This window comes from Mirounga angustirostris, unplaced genomic scaffold, assembly GCF_029215605.1.
Source record: "Mirounga angustirostris isolate CCGP_5_RB_7025 unplaced genomic scaffold, mMirAng1.0.hap1 SCAF_3, whole genome shotgun sequence".
Classification (NCBI taxonomy): domain Eukaryota; kingdom Metazoa; phylum Chordata; class Mammalia; order Carnivora; family Phocidae; genus Mirounga; species Mirounga angustirostris.
The window spans coordinates 134,102,936-134,123,817 of record NW_026991711.1 but is presented as its reverse complement, the minus strand read 5'-3'; the positions used below and the strand labels follow the sequence as shown (position 1 = coordinate 134,123,817).

At 35.6% G+C, this 20,882-nt stretch overlaps 1 protein-coding gene across 9 annotated transcripts in view; it reads right to left on the bottom strand.

Moving 5' to 3' along the window:
* Window positions 1-20,882, bottom strand: part of UBR3 (ubiquitin protein ligase E3 component n-recognin 3) — a 224,860-nt gene that overhangs the window by 155,680 nt on the left and 48,298 nt on the right. For all 9 annotated transcript variants that reach the window (XM_064586669.1, XM_064586668.1, XM_064586662.1 and 6 more), the window contains exons 6-10: window positions 18,726-18,792; window positions 12,490-12,620; window positions 10,934-11,162; window positions 3,741-3,920; window positions 3,025-3,158 (exon numbers count right to left, since the gene is read on the bottom strand). In XM_064586669.1, the coding sequence (XP_064442739.1) occupies window positions 3,025-3,158; window positions 3,741-3,920; window positions 10,934-11,162; window positions 12,490-12,620; window positions 18,726-18,792 (741 nt within the window). The remainder of the gene's footprint in view (window positions 1-3,024; window positions 3,159-3,740; window positions 3,921-10,933; window positions 11,163-12,489; window positions 12,621-18,725; window positions 18,793-20,882) is intronic.

The following is a 20,882-nucleotide window of genomic DNA, read 5'->3' as shown; positions in this document are numbered from 1 at the left end:
GTCTTACTTAGGAACTTAATACTCCCATAACTGAGAAACTACTCTCAGATTCTATGAGGACAATACGAACTTGTTTTCTCGATTCTCTTCACTTCTTAGGTTAAGGGAACCATAACACACTGCAATCCTGGCATTCAAAGCTAAAAATTAAACTACTGCCTAGAAACAATGAGTTCTCATTATCAGAGATAAACATAACCCCAACTTCATAATCCAAATTCATCCTAAATAGCTGTCAGAATAATCCTCCTAAAATACTGATCTTTTCATATTAACATCATATCAACCTCCCTGCTGCATCGCTGTCTTTTGTTGGCTTATGGGATACTGAGTTCCTCTGGTTTTTCTCCAGCACCCTTATCTCTGATGTCGCAATGTTAGGTCTTTCTTCAGGGTCCACTTCTCTCCCTACTTGATCTCATCCCACCCCCTGGTGACAAATACCATTTACATTACCAAGGTCTAAAATTTATAACCTTCGGCCTGACTTCGCTTTTGAGCACAAGACAAAGCAGTCCCCACACTCATTACTCTCACAGCAACCGGTTATTTTCCTATAGAGCACTTAAAAAATGAATCTGTGTTTACCTACTTAACCTCTATCTCCCCCATCAGACTGCCCCAGGAGAACAAGAACCATGTCTGTTTGGTTCAACACCCAAAACCCACGCATCTAGATAGTTTCTAGATAGTGTCAGGTATAAGAATAGCATTCAACAAGGTTTTTTTTAGTGAATGAACAAATGAAGTTCATATTATATGACAGTTTTCTTTATAAATGCTACAGCGGGAATTAAACAAAGTACTATGGGAACACTGAAACTAGAATCATAAACCTGACTGAAAGAACTTAACTGAGCAGATTACATATCAGCTGAGTAGCATTTCTGAAGAGCTAACACACTAGTGGTTCTTCACTCTGGTTAGAATCACTGCAAAGGTCCTTCTGCACATCAAATAAATCAAAATCTCTGACAGTGGGACTTAGGCACATGTATCCTTAAAGCTTCCAAGATGATTCTCATGTAAGAATAAACAAAGAATGAGAGACCATAAGCCAAAAAAGGGACTATTTGAACAAAAGCACAGGAATCAAGAGAGGACACCACATGTTGAAGAATGGTATTCAATCCAGTGAAGACATGGAGATAGACAGAGGGGTATAGATGGAAGATGAATTATGAGAGACAAGTTAAGGGCAAATGATGGAGGATCTTAAATGTCTCTATAGGAAACACAGATGTTGCCCTGTAGATAGATGAGAATTTTAACGATATTTTAAGCAAAGGAGAGATATGCACAGAGCTTAGAAAAGTAATTTCAGTATTGGGACAGATTAGAGAGGAAGAATTTAGAGGCGAGGAAACCAGTTAAATTATCTTAACAATCCAGATTTTAAAGATAAAGAAATAAATTAAAACACAGGAAAGAAGTGGTAGGGAGAATTTCTGGAACAGAAGAGAAACTTCATGGTATCTGATTACAGGTTGAACACAACTGGCACAGCAAGGAGAGAAAGTTTCTCTAATTAGATAACTGTGTATTTTCAGACACCATTAAATGACATACAGGACATAGTACGGGCAGATGAATTTAATAAGCTAGTTAGGGGCTTGAGAAAATTCATGTACCTATAAGGAAATCTACATGAATAACCAGAGCTGTTGGAAATCTGAACCAGGCTAGACTAACAAAGTTGTAAGTCACATGCATTTGGAGAATAGCTGAAGTCATGAGAGAAAATATAAATCTGCTTAAAGGAACTTATATATTTAAAGAACATGGTGAGCGCTGTGAATTGTGTAAGACTGCTGAATCACAGACCTGTACCTCTGAAACAAATAATACATTATATGTTAAAAAAAAAAAAGAAGAAGAAGAAGATAGCAGGAAGGGAAAAATGAAGGGGGGGTATATCAGAGGGGGAGACGAACCATGAGAGACTATGGACTCTGAGAAACAAACTGAGGGGAGTGGGGTGGGGGGATGGGTTAGCCCGGTGATGGGTATTAAGGAGGGCACGTACTGAATGGAGCACTGGGTGTTATACGCAAACAATGAATCACGGAACACTACATCAAAAACTAATGATGTAATGTATGGTGATTAATATAACATAATAAAATAAAATTTAAAATAAAATAAAATAAAGAACATATGGAGGAGGACCTCATAATAACCCTGTGAAGAAGGGCAGGCTTTAGTGTCCTGTTTCCAATTTTTTTCCCTAAAAAATAAGGAGAAAGAAGGAGACGATCAAATAGTTTTAAATGAATTGACCAAGCAATGTAAGTAGAAAAAGGCAGAGCCAGGCTCAGAATCCAAGGCTTTAAAATATTTCCACTATAAAATCTTGTCCAGCATTCTTATTGATACAGGCTGGCAGTGGTCTTCATGGGATCCATATAGCAAAATCTCAGTCAAGTTCTTAGTTTAGTAGGGTCAGGAAATCCCATTTTTCTGGATCATCCAAGGACCCTGGAGACCCATCAAACCAAAACTTTAAAACGCAAAAGTAAAATATATATATACAAAGACACAAGTCCATGCAATTACAAGTGATCATTTTCTTACCCAATTATAAGAATTTATGTTGCTGCCATGCTACTCTTAAGATTCCTTTTGCAGACAACTGGAAGTTATATGAAATGTATACTAATTTTGTGCTTGGAATCTTAAAAATGTAAACTTTATTAAGAACTATTCTCATTCCTTAAAAGACAAGAAGCATCAGGCAATTAATTGATAATGGATAAAATGAAGCAATAAAGATAAATGTGGAGACTTCTAAAGCTCCAAAGACTATTCACAGTAAGGGAAGGCTGCAAGGATCTGATAATATAATGAACTCCAACTTGCCGAAGAATAATAATGTCTCAGGTCAGCTTTCACAGAGCTGAATTCATAATTAAACACTGCCCATTAATATATATGAGTAAACAAATCAATGTTCTCACACATCTTTTTCTTAAATCACTCTTTTAAAGGTAAAGACAGAAATTAACAAAAACATTTTCAACATACCCTAACTTTACAGTGGGATAAGAGCCCCCACATTGGCTGTGCACAGGCCTCAAGTTCAGCAGCAAAGGCAGCATAGTAGGTCTGAGACTCAAATTCCACATGCTCATTTAGTTCTCGCTTGTTTAAGTTCATACCTTGCAAAAATTAAAGCAGATATAAACCTTGCCAAATGGAAGCAAGTATTCATATTAAAAATCAAGTAAAATACTTCCTAGTACCAAACACTCAGTGCACACAAATGGCATAAGTGACACAATATGTAGAGAAATAAATAAATTATTTAAAGTAAAATAATCTGGTCCTTTTAGAAGTTTTTACAAACTAGGTTTTCTTAGAAACACTTTGTGAATTGTCTCTTATATAACATAATTGAATATGTTAAATAAGAAAGTCAAAACTATTGTTGAAATTTTATGAAATTTTGTTTCATAATTGTTGAAATTTTATGAAAGTGTTATAAATCTTTCTTGAAGAATAGATTAATGATTTAAAGTCCAGGATTTACACTCCTGTTTCCTTTTTAATAATTTGGTATTTTTCATAACTCTGACATTTTCATGAACACTTGATTAAAGTACTTACAAATGTTAATTAAAATGAGACATTTCACATGTAACCTGAACAATGTGCTATTATCTCTTAATTAGTATATTTGATGGTTCTGCATTAGGCATTTTGTAAACTAAAAAAAATAACAAAAAAAGTAAAATTCATACCTTGAAAGAAAGATACAAAGTTCATCCACGTAACTAACAAACCGTGGTCCTCCAAAAATCTCTTAGCCACACTTTGATGAGAAAGGATATTAATAAAATCACTGACAAGAGGCCAGTAAGTGTTATTCTTCAGTAATGCTTCTCCACAGTTCACTACCACATGTAAACTATTTTCTTCATCTAAAACAGACACACACAGTCCAGTAATAAATAAGTTAAAAAAAAAAAAAAACCTTTACCAATGATATACATTATATACATTAGAATCAGGGATCTCTAAATTCAAACTCCAGGCAGACATATGGTGTGTTACTTAGACTCTGAATCAATTTCCCCATCTACAAAATGGGGAAAAGACACGTATCTTAAGGGAATTAAATGAAGCACTAACACAACACTAAGCACATCATTATAATAATTATTACCACATGTCTAACATATTATATGTTATTGAACTAGCTATATGTTCATAAAACCTTATTATTTTCTTGATTTTAACAACATAATGCAGTATCTTCAGTTCCAATCAATAAAATATTTTTATCCCTAGATTAATCTCATTACATCTTATCAACAAATCTGTATGATATAAGCGATACATAATTGCTTTCTTCTACTCAGAGAATATGTAAATATAACTTTTTAGCAAATACAGTATTCCAAAAATGAAAGATACACACATAAATAAACTTCTTAAGTCTTTAAAAAAAATCCTCAAAGTTTAATTATTGTGGGTAGGGAAAGATTAGATATGTACAAATCTTTACTATTAGAAGTTAGAGCCTATATGCATTAGCTCTCTTAACCTATTCCAAATTAACTAATTCACTGGACAAATGAGCCCCCCATTCCTACTGTAAAACATACTAATACCCATAATATACAGAATGCTCAAAGCTAGTAACCTATTCCCTAGTACAGAAGCCAAGATATATACTTATCCAGAGTCTGTTTTTGTTTCTGTGCATGCTAACTGTTCTTTTTATTATAAAATTTAAAGTACATAAACTGATAAAATATGAATAAATGAAGACAGGTATTACAAAAACTGGATCACAAGCTTTTGAGAGACAATAAAAGTGCTTAAGAAAACGTTAAAAAATCTTAGAGAAAAATCATAAAAACCTAGAATTTTACACTCAGATTGCTTCATAAAGATTTTTATGTTCAGGCGCCTGGGTGGCTCAGTTGGTTAAGCGACTGCCTTCGGCTCAGGTCATGATCCTGGAGTCCCAGGATCAAGTCCCGCATCGGGCTCCCTGCTCGGTGGGGAGTCTGCCTCTCCCTCTGACCCTCCCCCCTCTCATGTGCTCTCTCTCATTCTCTCTCTCTCAAATAAATAAATAAAATGTTTAAAAAAAAAAAGATTTTTATGTTCTAAATCTAAAGAAACTGAAACTGGAAATCACGGGTGATGCTTTGCAGAAGTGATGAGGGAGAACTCCAGTCAAGGAAACCATAACTTAAAAATGCTTTGCCCTCAGGGCGCCTGGGTGGCTCAGATGGTTAAGCATCTGCCTTCGGCTCAGGTCATGATCCCAGAGTCCTGGGATCGAGTCCCACATCAGGTTCCTGGCTCCTTGGGAGCCTGCTTCTCCCTCTGCCTCTCTCTCTCTCTCTCTCTGTCTCTCATGAATAAATAAATAAAATCTTTAAAAAAAAAAAATGCTTTGCCCAAAATTAACAGATTAGAGAATGAACAAGCATCTCTGTATTTTAAGTTAAAAAGCACTGTCTAATACATGTATCTTTTTTTTATGATTCCTCACTTTAACCAACTTTTTCAACTAACCATCTACTTGTTAAACTCATCAATGGGGGCGCCTGGGTGGCTCAGTTGGTTAAGCGTCTGCCTTCTGCTCAGGCCCTGATCTCAGGGTCTTGCTCTGGGATTGAGCCCCTGCTCAGCGAGGAGTCTGCTTCTCCCTCTCCCTCTGCCCCTCCCCCCACTTGTGCACATGCACACACGCGCGCATGTGCTCTGTCTCTCTCTTGAGCGCACGAGCTCACTGTCAAGCAAAATCTTTTTTAAAAATTTAAAAAAATAAACTCATCACTGAAGCGGCTTCTACTGCACTTCTTATTTTCCATACATTAAATTTAGGTTTCAGTCCATGAAATTACTTTACCCAACTCTTAAATTTAATAATATATAAGAACAGGACCCACAAAGTTAAGTATGCTCTCTTTTAGTGCCTCTCAATAGGATGAGAGAGGGTGTAACTGAATGAAGAAGTGGGGCTTTTACAAACCACCCACACCTGAGATGAGAAAACCCTCTCTGACTGACAACTACTGCCACCATGAGCTGGTGAGCAGTTGATATTAATGGGACAGTGCTCAGTGATCCTGGAATTTAAAATTTTTTAAACAGTGAAAATCACTGTTCTATTCAACTGAAACCAGAATATAAATAAGCAGAATACAATTAATCAAAATGACTATTTTCCTGGCTCTGCTTTAAATACTACTGTTCTTATGAAAAACACCTTGGAACCTTTGGTAAAATAAAGTGACTAGGACTTCTATTTTTCCCCAACTGAGATTCACTCATCAACAAATATTTATTGAGCACTTACTGAGGGCCAGGTATTCTATTAAGTTCTGAGAATAAAGTGGTAAATAAATCAAAACTTACACAGTCTATCCACTGAGATAAGAAGACAGTGTGATACAGCTATCATAGGCAAAGTATAAGAAGTTATAAGAACAAATACAGCTAGTCTACAATTGAGGAAAAGACTCTCCTGAGGAAGTGATGTCTAAACTAAGATCTACGGAATGAAGGAGGAATTAGGATCAGCCAAATAAACTAGGGATGTGAGAAGAAACTGTGTTCTAGGTAGAGGAAGCAATATAAAAAAAAAGAATGGAATCGCTGGGACAAAGAATGCAGAGGATGGGTGGCACAAATGAAACCAGAAGGCCTTAAAAATCAGCTTCAGGAGTTTGGAGTTCATGTGAAGAGGATGGCAAGCCACTGGGGGGCAGGGCTGAGAGACAGGGACATGATCAGATACGCAGTGTGGACAGTGACTAAAGGAGGGTGGTGATGGCTAGTGGTATGACGCCTAGAGACGGCAACGGCTTGAACTATGGTGGTGGCGTGAAGATGTAAAGATGAAGAGAAACAGCTATTTTAAGATGTTCAGAAGGTTTAAATGACAGACTTGGTGATGTTCATTGCATCTACAAGGAGCACGAAGAAGTAAAAAATGACTCCTAGGTTGTTAACTTGAGCAACTGTATAGGTGGTTGGAGGATGGTACCCAAACACTTGTGTACTCACATACGCATACATACATACACACACACACACACACACACAATAATAGAAAAGAAGCAGGCTTGATAGAGAGAGAAGAAGGAATTTTTGGTGTGGACATTGTGTGTTTGAGGTACTTGGAGACATCCAAAGAATATAGCTCAGTAAACAGTGTGATATGCAGGACAGATCAATCTGGGATTATTACCATCTACAGATATTCTTATGGTTAAGCAACATACAGTTTTGGGGGTTTGGGGGGTTTTTTTGGCTTTTTTGTGAGAGAGAGATAAAGAGTGAGTGCGGGAGAAAGGGGCAGAGGGAGAGAGAGAGGAAATCTTAAGCAGGTTCCATGCCCAGTGCAGAGCCCGACGTGGGGCTCGATCCCACAACCCTGAGATCGTGACCTGAGCCAAAATCAAGAGTCAGATGCTTAACCGACTGAGCCACCCAGGCACCCCTGCAACATATGGTTTTAAGTTTCCATTTTTATATAGACTGTTTCATATGACAAATTGTAAAATTTCAGGGATACAAGTAGTTATGAGTTGTTTGGAATCACAAAGTAATATGGTGCAGAAGCAAATATAACAAAGTAAAAGTGTAAGGTAGGGATCGCTTACTACTAGAGGCTTTTTCCTTTTAATCTTTAGCTATTGCTGTGGCCATGTGAATTCTCATTGTATCAGCTTCTGTATTTACTAATAGTATAGACAAAATCTTCAAATACTGTTAATGAAAATTTCTGCAAAAGCTAGATAGAATTATTAAAAAATAAAAACAAAGTATTTGTTTATTACAACAGAGATCCTGTTGTAATATCTGTAGCTAGTTACAGGTAGTTCAATATATTTAAAGCCCATTCTAATACTCTTTATGTAAAAACAGGAAAGTTTATGGTGCTTCTAGAAAACCAATAAATGTATCATGAAACATTATGCTACTTTTAAAAGAGGAATAAAACACCATGGGAGCTAAAGATCATTTTAGACCTTGGCTTAGAAATAATTAATTTACTGCTGGAAAAAATACATTTATATTTAAGGATCTTAGTTAGCAACGCTACTAACAGCTATTTAGCTTCCGGAAAATTCAATTTGTGTAAGAATCTCCAGAACAGACTAACTGCATTAGAAGGGAAGTATATACAGAAAGCAAAATAAGACTTTGCAGTATGATTTCAGAAAACATGGGAAAAGTGAGAAGAGCAAAGATACCGGGACAAAGTGACAAAAAACACCAACATCAACAGAACAAGCAGAAAAGAGTTTTGGGTCACAGAAAGAACAGACGATCAGCAGTGTGAAATGCTACTGAAAATCAGGAAAGATAAGGTCCAAAGAGTGGCCACAGGTTTCCCCATCCTGTGTGTCATTAAAAGGGTGAGCATATAATTTATTGTATAAAATGGGAGTTTTGAGAGTAAAGGAGATTGTATAAATAACTATGTCAGAACAATAGGATTACTTGGAGCCATTCTGGGAAAAGCAGAACATGTGACCACTAGAGTCACAAACAATGTCAGAGAGAGCAACAGAATGATGGCAGTGGACACTACACTGAGGTCAGTTACTAAGTGACTAAAAAGCAAGGAAACAAATATAAACTCTTTCAGGAAATCTAGCTACAGAAAAAATAGGAGATTTCAACACATCTCAAACATTCTTCCTTGAAGATCAAGGGCAAACTATATATAACTAATAAGCACAGCTAAACCATTTAGTCAAGAAAATAGACTCCAGATTCTTTCCAAAAGAGCAGATACTTCTAAATTTTAAAAGTCTTCTAGGGGCGCCTGGGTGGCTCAATCACTGAGCGTCTGCCTTCGGCTCAGGTCATGATCCCGGTGTCTTGGGATCGAGCCCTGCAACAGGCTTCCTGCTCAGCTGGGAGTCCGCTTCTCCCTCTCCCACTCCCCCTGCTTGTGTTCCCTCTCTCACTGTCTCTCTCTCTCTGTCAAAATAAATAAGTAAAATCTTTGAGAAAAAAAAAAAGTTTTCTAGTTTAGGGGCACCTGGGTGGTACAGTCAGTTAAGCATCTAACTCTTGATTTCAGCTCAGGTCATGATCTCAGGGTCATGAGACAGAGCCTGGCATGGGGCTCCACACTCAGCATGGAGTCCGCTTAAGACTCTCTCTCTCTCTCTTCCTCTCCCTCCATCCCCCCCCACCTCTCTCACTCTCTCAAATAAAAATTTAAAAATTTAAAACAATTTTTAAAAATTAAAGATTTCTAGTTTATAAATTAAAAATACTCTTTTTGTGAAAAGTCCTTCTCTAAATATATAATTCTATATATAAGAATATCATTGATACAACTGAATGATGATAGATACTATTTCAAAAAAGGAAAAGCAATACATGTAATATATGTAGCTGAATCTTCGGAAAAAAAGGGTCATCTTACATGAAGACAGAAGAGCTATAATGCAAAGCAGCTTTTAAATTTTCCTTTAAAATGTGAAGAGATATATTGCTTAATGTAAATAATGTATTATGCTCCCACTATACCTACAATAGGAAGACAGAGTCACATAGTGAGCAGACACCCAGCCTTACTATTTACAGCTATAAAACCATAGATCATTGACTTCAACTCCCTAAGCCACAGTTCCCTCACCTATAAAATGGAAAAAACAGTATCTACTTCACAGATGGTTAAATAACATAATACAAAGTATTGAGAAAAGAGCATAGCACATAGTGAGTGCTCAAAAGATGGTAGCTATCATATTTGCTAGCTATTATTAGCATATATAAGGCATTGCATCCTGCACTGAGCATACACCAATTTTCAGGTTATGGTATCACATGAGAATAGATCACATGAGAACAGAGAGAAAACAGTAGTTGATATGCAAAAGGAGGTAAAAGGGGAACAAAGCAAGTCTCAACTACAAGATCTCTCCTCCAAAGACAATGGAAAGGTCCTAAGATTTAATCTCACGTATTGTTTGTTATTAAAGTTTAGCTCCACGTGCCAACAAGTGAAGATACAATACAATCGATGTTGACCTGCTTTGTGTCATGGGTAAGGGCAGATTCTGACATCAGGAGATAAGAAGACCTTGGCTCTGTCATTTACTAGCTGTATTACCTATGGTAAATGCCTTAACTTCTCTAAGCCTCAACTTATTCATCTTTAAAGTGAGAATAATAAGGATAATAATAATACCAATCTCAGAGAACTGTTCAGAAGCTTAACTGAGACAACATACGAATGGTATTAATACAGTGCCTCATACATAGCAAATACTCAAATAATACAAATTGTTACAGAGAGGTAAAGTTAAGATGAAAGACCACAGTGAAATGAGAATGGGAGGAGGTCCTAGAAGTATTATGGTAGTTTGAGGAGTATCAATCATATAGTAGGCACCAAAGAAAAAACTAAAGACCTCACTAAGGGAAAACAAAAAAAGGCAAGATTTATTTCAACTTTTAAAGTCTAAAACTATAGGCATATAAAAATGTCTAAGGCAGATAAAAACAAATTTATAATAAAAAATAGGAATATGTCTAATAAAGAAATGGTTAAATTATGGTAAATCCATATAATACCTGCAATCATTTAAAAACATGTTTTCAACATGTACAATATAGTAACATATTTTTAAAGTTGTAGTATATTTTTAAAGTATTATTTGAATCTGTAAATATACTCTTACCACACAAAAAGACAGAAAAATATCCAAAAATGTTAACAATAGTTATTTGTGAATAACAAAGCTAAAGGTAATTTTAAAGTTTGTCTTAAAAATAATAAAGTTTGTCTTTAAATTTTGATGAAAATTTTCAAAAAATTCTTTAGCAAAGATGTATTATTTTATAATATTTTTAAAGTTATCTTAAGCATAAAAGGAGGTTTTTAAGACTAGTTACACAAAGTATACCAATAATAAAACTAGTGAAATAATTCTGAGTTTACCTTGTAGCTCACTTTTAATAAGGCAACTTTCCATCATGTATAATAGCACAGTGACCATAATATCCAGCAGCTGACATTCTTCTGTTACCTGTCTGGCTAGCTCTTCATTGCTGAACAACTGAACACTAATATGCACAATTCTGTTAGACATTGTGTCTGATTCGTGACTTTTCTTCAGTGTTTTCATAATGAAAGCATAATGCTGAACAAAAGTTTTTGTAAAAGCAACCTGTAAATTTTTTTAAATAGGAAGAAAAAAACATATTAGTTTAACTTTGAGTTTTATAACACATTTTCCAATACCTAGTATCAACATTTGAAAGCTATTATTAGCTTATGATGACATCCACAGTAATTTTAAAAGTAATTTCAATTATGATGGTAGTCACATTCTTTTGTTTGGAACATTAACAAAATACTTGGGTGGTTACAAAAATTTTAGTAGGCACTTTAAATTATTAAAGTTTTAGAACAATTATAAATACCATGATTTAAAAATACAAATACACTTTGCTTACAAATATATCAATTAACTAATGTCAAAGTAGGTATCTTTGTTCTGTGCTATCTACTTTAACAACAAAATCGAAAGTCTCAACTAAAAACCATACCAGAGGATTTAATATAACTAAAATCAAGAAAGGCAATGTGATTACTCCAAAAGAAATGTCTTCTATTTGACTGGAAAGCTGACCACTATCTGACTAAATAAATACTCTTTCTATGTAACATATACATTTCTTCTTGTTTTCTTAAACGGGTATAAAGACACAAAACAATGGCATTATTCATTAAAGTGTAACTCTTAAAGAGGCTTTGTTACCTAAACCATAAGAAGAACTACAGCCAAAAAAAAAAAAAAAAGGAAGAAGAAGAACAACAACAAAATTTATTTTCTTTTCATACACTAGGCTGTGTGACTTTGCCATAACCACATGGTGGTCATAGGTGAGGGTCCAGACCCTCTGGGACTAGAGCCTTCACCTACCTACATGTGTATATAGGTCAAAACTGTTCTGTCTTTAATGGTTATGGCCAGCACCCTATGATTTTCTCAAACCTAACCCCACAATCCATTTTTTTTTTTAAGTAATCTCTACACCTAACATGGGTCTTGAACTCATGACCCCGAGATCCAGAGTAGCATGCTCTACCAACTGAGCCAGCCAGATGCCCCTCTAGCCCCACAATCCAAATTCAGTTGCCCCCTTAAACATTCTCATAGCACCTTGTACCTCTCCTTTGGAGAACCTACCACAATTTAATTGACTACATATTTACTTGTGTAATTATGTTTTTGTTTGTCCCCAAGCATTCTCTTTGGACCAAGTTTCATGCAGACAGACTACCCTTAAGAATACTGCTATGATCCTGTGCTTTTTGTGCAAACCCTGTTTTGACAGCAAAGGAAGCTAATGCTTTTTATTAGTGTTATCTCAGTCCTCAAAGCTACAATAAAATAAGCCACAGCTTAAAAACAAACCAAAAAATTTTCATAATGAAATGGCAAAGAAAGGGGAGCAAAGTTCAGAAAGGAAGGGAAAAAACATTGATACCTTATACTCTTGATCTGGAAGCATGTTGAGTAAGAAAGTTACCATCTTCTGAGGGAATTCATACTTTATAGTCCAAAACAATAGTTCTTCTAGAAAACTTTTATGTTTCAAAACATCCATTATAGATTGATCTACATAAAAAAAAAGAAAACTTATCACCTAATGATTTAAGTTGCTCATCTCATTTAAACCTTACTATAATTAATAAGCCATTAACCTCAAACACTTGAGTGTATCTACAAATTAAGGATACCCTTTCAATAATTCAATAATAATACTGACATCATCAATCCAGGTTTCTACAATCTCCATGGTATATAAATAATAAAATACTTAATCCTTATATTTTAAAAGGGAAGCAGGTACTAAAAAAATAAGTAATTACTTGCCCTTAACATAAGCCATTTATCTAAATTTTCTACTAAGATTCAGATTATCTTACAAGAACAATATTCATGGTACTTAATACTAATATTAATAGTAATAGTAATTTTAAGCTAAAAACAAAATATTAAAGCCATAAATCCCAAAGTTACTGAATCTTTTAATTTTTAGTTTTTAGAGAAAAGGGGGGTAATTTTATAGTATTCAATAATTTATTTCTTTAAAATTGTTCTTCAAAAATGAAATACTAATTTTGCTGCAGGAAGTAATTACTAATGAACTGCTTACACTAGTATATACAGAAGCATTTACTTTTTATCTGGTAAGAATATACCAGGAAAATTATAAAGAATGTTATACATGCTTACTTGCACTGGACTCAAGATGCCCTTCTTCATGCATAGGGGAAACCGAAAATGGATGCCCCTTTTAAATAAAAGCATTCAAAAAGGGATAAAATTACTAAATGGCTAATTTCTAAGCTATCTTTAAGGGCTACTTTGTCTCCTACTAATCTCTGCATCCTTAGTCAAGAGAAAGGTCTCAACAGGTATATAATGAACTGAGTATTTTTAATACTTCAGCTATTTCTTTCTCTCACCTTCTCTAGTATCTTTCCTAAAAAAGAACTACAAAATTCTGACAACTGGTCTTTGTTGGAGCAAATGATCTTGGGCTTGGGCTACTGCTCTGGATCATCAGGTCTGTATAAGGACATTTAAGAGGATACAGCAAGTGTTAGCTGTGAATGGACTGGTTCAGTGATGATGCTTACACAAGGACTAGAGTTAGATGAGGGATTTTAAAAAATAATATCACATACACCAAAATACTCATATATAGCCCTAACTACATTACAGTTGGAGTTGTCTTGCAGAGTAACCTTGAAGCATTTTTTCAACTAACACTACCTCAGTCTCACAGTTCTATTATTGAGTAATGTGGTCACACCACATCTCCTCAGGTCATGGGTCTAAAAATGTAACAAATGTAACAATAGCCACCTGGGTGGCTCAGTCAGTTAAGTATCCCACTCTTGATTTCGACTCAGGTCATGATGTCAGGGTCCTGAGATTTAGCCCTACACTAGGCTCTGCCCTCAGCACAGAGTCTGTTAATCCTTCTCCCTCTGCTCCTTCCCCTGCTCACACTCCCACACTCTCTCTCTCTCTCTCTAGAAATAAATAAAATCTTTTTTAAAAAATGTAACAATAAGCAGGCCATCAATAAGCATGCCATCTCTCTCTTGATCCTTCTATAAGACATTCTGATTTTAACAGGCTTGAATCAGTACTTATTAGACATAACTTTAACCCAATTTTTCTGTTAATAATTAATAACCCATTATTTTCAGAATAATAATTTCATTATTCTGGAGACATTACAATTTTAACTACAGAGAAGCAAAAGTTATGTCCCAATTCCCTAACTCCCTTTCAGTGTGCCTTTAGTATAAGCTAAAGTAACAGCAATAAAAATATAAATACAATTATACTATACATCTCCTTAGTGGAAACTACTTATTCTTTATTTTCTAAATCTCAGAATTTTCAGGGCGCCTGGGTGGCTCAGGCATTAAGCGTCTGCCTTCGGCTCAGGTCATGATCCCAGGGTCCTGGGATCGAGCCCCACATTGGGCACCATGCTCAGCGGGAAGCCTGCTTCTCCCTCTCCCACTCCCCCTGCTTGTGTTCCCTCTCTCACTGTCTCTCTCTCTCTGTCAAATAAATAAAACCTTTAAAAATAAATAAATCTCAGAATTTTCTACTTGCAAAACAGAAATCTCTTCCTCCTGAACTAGATCATTCCCATGATATGACAATGATTTTAAAAACAGAAATAAATTGGTCTTGCAAAAAATTAAGTAAAATATATTCAAAGGCACACACTGACAGATTCAAAGCCAAAAAGTAATAAAATTAGGGCCCAACTGAATCAGGTGACAAAATTATATTCTAATTTTGCATATAACCCAGAGCATACTGCTGATGTCAATTTAATTCTTGCAATTTATTTAGCACTAATATGATTGAAAATTTTAGACTACCAAAAAAAAAAATAAAATTCTTACAGAAAAGGGTTTCTAAAAATATTTACAAAGCTAAAAAAACTTGTAGTATTAATCTTAGAATTCAGTTATGACTCTGCAAGTCTGCATTTGCCAAATGAAAGCCTGAAGCTACCATAATTATTATGTCATATATTGAAAAAGATACATTCACTTTTTTTTAAATAAATAAAACAATCCAAATGAACCAGAAAAGCTATGGCTTCTACTAAAATGAAAATAACTGCAATTATATACGATTCCATTTTTTCATCTTCAGACAAAAAAGCAAAGAAAAAAACCCACAATATCTTCACTGTTATCGTTCTTAAAATAGGTGATGTCAGTTTCCCCAAGATATTTAAAACATGTGTGATGTGCTTTGTGTGTTGTGTTATGTTATGGAAATGTGGTTAGAAATGCTTCCATTAGTTATGTATAACTACATATTTACCTTTAAAATCTGGATTAAATTGTCATGATTTTTACAATACCTAAACTACCTTAAGCCAAACTGTAAAAAGAGATTTCTGAGCAATCAGTATGTGGTACAAATACATGAGTAACGTAAAGATTTTCATTAGACAGCAGAGTCCAGGCTCCATAACTCAGGAGCTCAATAATCATGTTAGCTGAAGCCCTCTAGGCCTCACTTTCTTCATCCTTAAAATTTAATTTTAATTTTTAATTTAATTTTGAGAATAGACAGTGAATGTAGCACAGTGCCTCAACCTCTTGCCTGTCATTATCTATTTTATTTTCAGCTCACTTTCAAACCATTGAACCAAATTCTTACAAAAACTAAACCAATCCCTGGACTTTCAATATCTCAAAAGCAACTATCACTTTGTGAAAGCAGCGGTTCTACTAATTCAAAAAGCCTCTTCTTCCATGCACATACTTAAAGCAAAAATGATAACCGATCAAGTCTTAAATCTCTGTACCATTTCTCACCAGCGGAGGAAGGAAGAGAAGAGAATCAATCCAATCTCAAATATGAAAAAAATCAGGTATAAAATAAGCTTCAACTTTAAGTCTCCATAAAAAGTATCTTCAACCAAAGTTTGACCAGACTGAAGGAAAACAATGACCTCTTACACCATAACAGGTATTTTTTTTTCGAGGCATCCCTAAAGCTGAAACTCAAGTATGTACCTAAGAGTCCACTTCAACTCAGATGCGTGTCAAGGACTCAGGTAAATACAAAGACAACTCTGATAACCATATGGGTTTCTAATTTCCTTCAGGCACCACAGGTTCTCTGCTAGGCAAGGAAGAAGGGGAACATGTGTGCACGTGTGCATCCTGGACCACAGAGCAAATTTCATGCCCTTTGCTAGTGTAGGGCCAAGGGCAGACCACCCCAAGATGGGCTCCTTTGGCATGAAGATTAGGAGGTTCCTCAAAAAATTAAACACAGAAATACCATGTGATCCAATAATTCCACTACTGGGTATTTACCCAAAGAAAACCAAAACACTAATTCAAAAAGATATATGCACCCCTACTGCAGCATTATTTAGGCCAAGATATGGAAGTGTCCATCAATAGACAAATGGATAAGGAAAATGTGGTATATGTACAGAATGGAACATGAGGCAGCCATAAAAAAGGATGAAGTTATCATGAGACAACATGATGGACCTAGAGGATATTATGCTAAGTGAAATAAGTCAGACTGAGAAAGACAAATACTATGATTCCACTCATAAGTGAAATGTTACATATATATATAATATACATATATATACAAACACACACATACACATATACATACACAAACAAAAAGCAGAATCAGACCTATCAATACACAGAACTGATGGTTGCCAGAACAGAACAGGTGGGCAGATGAGCAAAATGGGTGAAGGAGAGAGGGAGATACCGGCCTCCGGTTATGGAATGAGTTAGTCGCAGGAATAAAAAGCAGACCATAAGGAATACAGTCAATGATACTGTAATAGTGATGTAACAGGACAGATGGTAGCCACATTTGTGGTGAACATAGCATAATGTACAAACTTGTCAAATCACTAAGTTGTGTACTTGAAACTAATGTAACACTGTGTGTCAACTATACTTAAACAAAAGCAATCAAAATCCATCAGATTTAGGAAAAGCTCTTTACCTTCCCCCTCAAAAACCTAAAAAGAATTTAGATAGAGGACCTGCTTCAGGAAGAGAGCTATCACCATAGATAACTACTTTACGATAAACTAAGTATGGTAGACAGGGCGGAACCTAGCAAGACCTGTGTCCTATTGTTTCTAGGGGCCCAGCAAACATGTATTTATCAAATATTACTCTTCTTCATCTTCCTATGAATTGCATGTCTTCCCTTTGAAGTCCCAGACCCTTACCCATTTCTCCCTAGTTCAGAATTACCTATATACTTTATTTTGCCTGTTTTTGGAATTTCCATGTCTGTATGATTTCCCATATGTACAATATTAAATTTTATTTTCTCCTGTTAATCTGGCTAATGTCATCTTAGTCTGGCTAGAAGATCTTGAGGGGTCCCCAACACTAGGAGCCCCAAGTTAAATGCAGTAACATAAGTAACTCAGAACAGACTTACAAAATGAGCCTCAACTGAAACTACCTGTTTGCTCCACCTTTCCAAGCAGTTGCAAATATACCACAAGATATACTAAGCACAGAAATAATAATCTTTTTTTCATCAAAATAATAATTTAACCTCTGGAGACTCTCTAACAGACCATACTAACCCAGAATATAGACCATGTTAAGATTTGGAAATCCACGGCGGAAATCCACGGCAAAAATCCAGAGCGCAGGCTGTCAACTAATAACAAGTACTCCAGAAAAGCTTTTAGTAAGGGTCAAGAAAACAGTAATTAACAGTTTAGGCTCTGGGGTTTGAATTAAGGATCTACTTCTCATTAGCTGTGATCTCTAACATGCCTCCATTTCTTCATTCATAAAATAGTAATAATAATTAATAATAATAATAATTACTGTTTTGTATAGTGACTTTAAGAATTAAATAAAACAACATATGTGAAGTGCCTGGCACTATGTCTATCATATACAAAAAGATCAATAAATATTACTCATTATTATCACTAATCTATTCCCTCACTACACAAATACCTACTTCTTCCTTTGAGCAAACATGTACTGAGCCCTTACTGAACCCTTAATTGCCATTCATTTTTATTCTCTCCCTCCTCCCACCTCTCTTTCTCACCATCTCTCCCATACTTACGCTTTTTCACTCTAGATATTGCATACCCCAGATTATAAAAAGATGTAAATCGAACTAAAACTTGACATCAAAAACACTGGATCCAAATCAAAGAATCAATGAAAAGATTTACTTTTTTATGGCTCAAATATAATAATGCATATCTTATGAAAAAAGAAACAAAATTCCAATAGTAAGGGTTTCATTTGCTTTTGAGGTCCCCCACAATCACTCCCTAACAATACTTTCTCCATCACTAGACAAATCTAAGAACATAATTCTCCCTTCAAAATGGCTAGCCCATCAAGTATTCTTAATGATTAAACATTTTTAGCTTTTTTTAAAGTTTTTATTTAAATTCCAGTTAATTAACATACAGTGTCACATTAGTTTCAGGTGTACAATAGAGTGATTCAACACTTCCATACACCACCTGGTGCTCATCACAAGTGCACTCCTTAATCCCCCATCACCTGCTTAACTGATCCCCCTCCACCCACCTCCCCTCTGGTAACTATCAGTCTGTGTCTATAGTTAGAATCTGTTTCTTGGTTTTCATTTTTATCTTTTTATACAAGGAAAAAAATTAAATATAAATACCTTTGGTGCTACTGCTTAGTTTGACCCTCTTTCTCTTGCCCAGTCCTTGACTCCCATCCTGATCCTCCTGGAGGAAAACAAAATTAGCATCACATACAGTCCTATTCATGGATTTTTTTTTTTACATAAATATAAGTATGCTTATAAATTATGTCAAATATGTAACATAGGCATGCTTACATAGTATTAATCAACACATTTCACTTTTATGTATATACTGTAATAAAATGTATTTTTAATTTTAAAATTAGCATTGTGATTAAAATATATAATGAAAATCCTTAGTATTAAAATATAAGAACTCTTAAATTTAATCTGTGCTTTTAATGGAAGACTTGAAAAACCCAGAAATGCCAAAATAAAAAATTTCCTATTAAGAAAAATTTCCTAACCTTATAAATATAACATCAAATGCACAAAGAACATAAAGGGAAGGAGGGAAGCAGATTAGCACAGGAAGAAAAGAGAGCAAGGGAAGAGGGCTAAAACAATGAAGAGAAAAGGCTTTGAAGGATCTAAGAGAAAAAATCAGTTCAAGAAATCAAATTCTGAAAAATAAGCATAGCACATTAAAACCTGGAGTTGACAGTTAAAAAAGTAGTAACAAATTTTAAGATACTTAGGGAAAAAATCCAAGAAGAAAATACAGGCATTTCTGCTTATATGTGATATATTCATTCCTGAAAAAAAAAAACACATTAAAAATAACAAAGCTTATGGGGAAAAAAGGAATGAGGGGCAGACCACTCACAACCTATTCAAGTTTGTAACCAGAGGTAACAAAAGCAATAATCGATACCTGGGGATATCATTTGGATGCCCAGACAAACATCTGGAGTGGTTTGAGGCTGTCTCAGGGGATGTTAACACAGCATCACAACAGAATGGGAACCTAGCCAGCTACGAGAGCACAGAGGGGAAAAGAGCAGAGGAAGCAGCAGTCTGCCCCTCTTGCAACTAATGGGAAGCTAGAGGTGTGCCTCTTGGGGAGGCAGCCCTGGATGCAAGTGCTCCTTTGCATCCAGGGCTAATTTCTCATTTTCTTTAAATGTTGCTGAAAAGGTTCCTCTGCCTTCACAGCAGAATTCAGGTTTTTTTCCCCTCCAGCTAAAGGATAGGATTCTACCCCTATTATCCTAGCTCTCCTGAACTAGGAAAGACTACATAGGAATCCCAAACCTCCATGTTAAACTGACATCTTTTTCCTATTTTCCAAACACATATGAGCCAATGATCTTATAAAGACATGTGTAGTAGTATTTTGTATACAATCTGTTGTACTAACAAAGGTGTTATGCTGGTGGTGGCAGTTAGAACTATAGTACATATTCCCAGATACTTTCTCAATTACAGCCCATCAAATCTCCAAAGCAGAAAAGTAGCCTTGGCTTCATGCTGCTGTTTTATCTGCTGGTATGGCTTCCTTGGCCTACACACCAGAGCCTTAACTTCAGATTTCTGGCAAACCTAGCATCCATCCTCAGGGCTGGGGGTTTCCAAAGATAACATTTGGCTCAGTCAATGGGCATTTACTCAGCACTTCCATATGCCCTCCCTGTGAAATCCCCCCTTTGCCAGTCCTCTCTGACCATCTACCACCTGGCAGCAGTACTGACGGCCAAACTACACTCCCCTCCTCCTCTTCCACCACCCTCACTTTCTCTTGGAGTAACTTGCCAAAATGAAATTTGGAGCCTTAAAAGACAAAAAACAGACACAAAAATATAAAATCATGACACAGGGCCCAGGGAGTTCTAAAGTGTGAGGTCCAGCTATCAGCCATTTGTGAAACTGTTCTCCCAATCTGGAAAAAAACCATTTTATAACCCAGGCTAGGATTACTTCATAATTTCATATATAAACTTTCTATAAAAAGAGTATCCTTGATCAAGCAATGGTCATGGCATAACAAAGTTCTATAAATTTCCCAACCTTACAGTCTAAAAAACAAGTAAAAGTAACCAAGCAAAGGAGAGGAAAGCCATTCCAAGAAAAGACAGCATGAACAAAAGCACAACGACAAAAGTCTGGAAACAGACCAGTGAGTTGGGTTTCACATCATGGTAGATTATCAAATACAGCTAGGACGGGAGATTAAAGGAATGATGGGAAAATACACAGTCTTGTAATTTTTCTGAATGGCAATTTGTCAATACA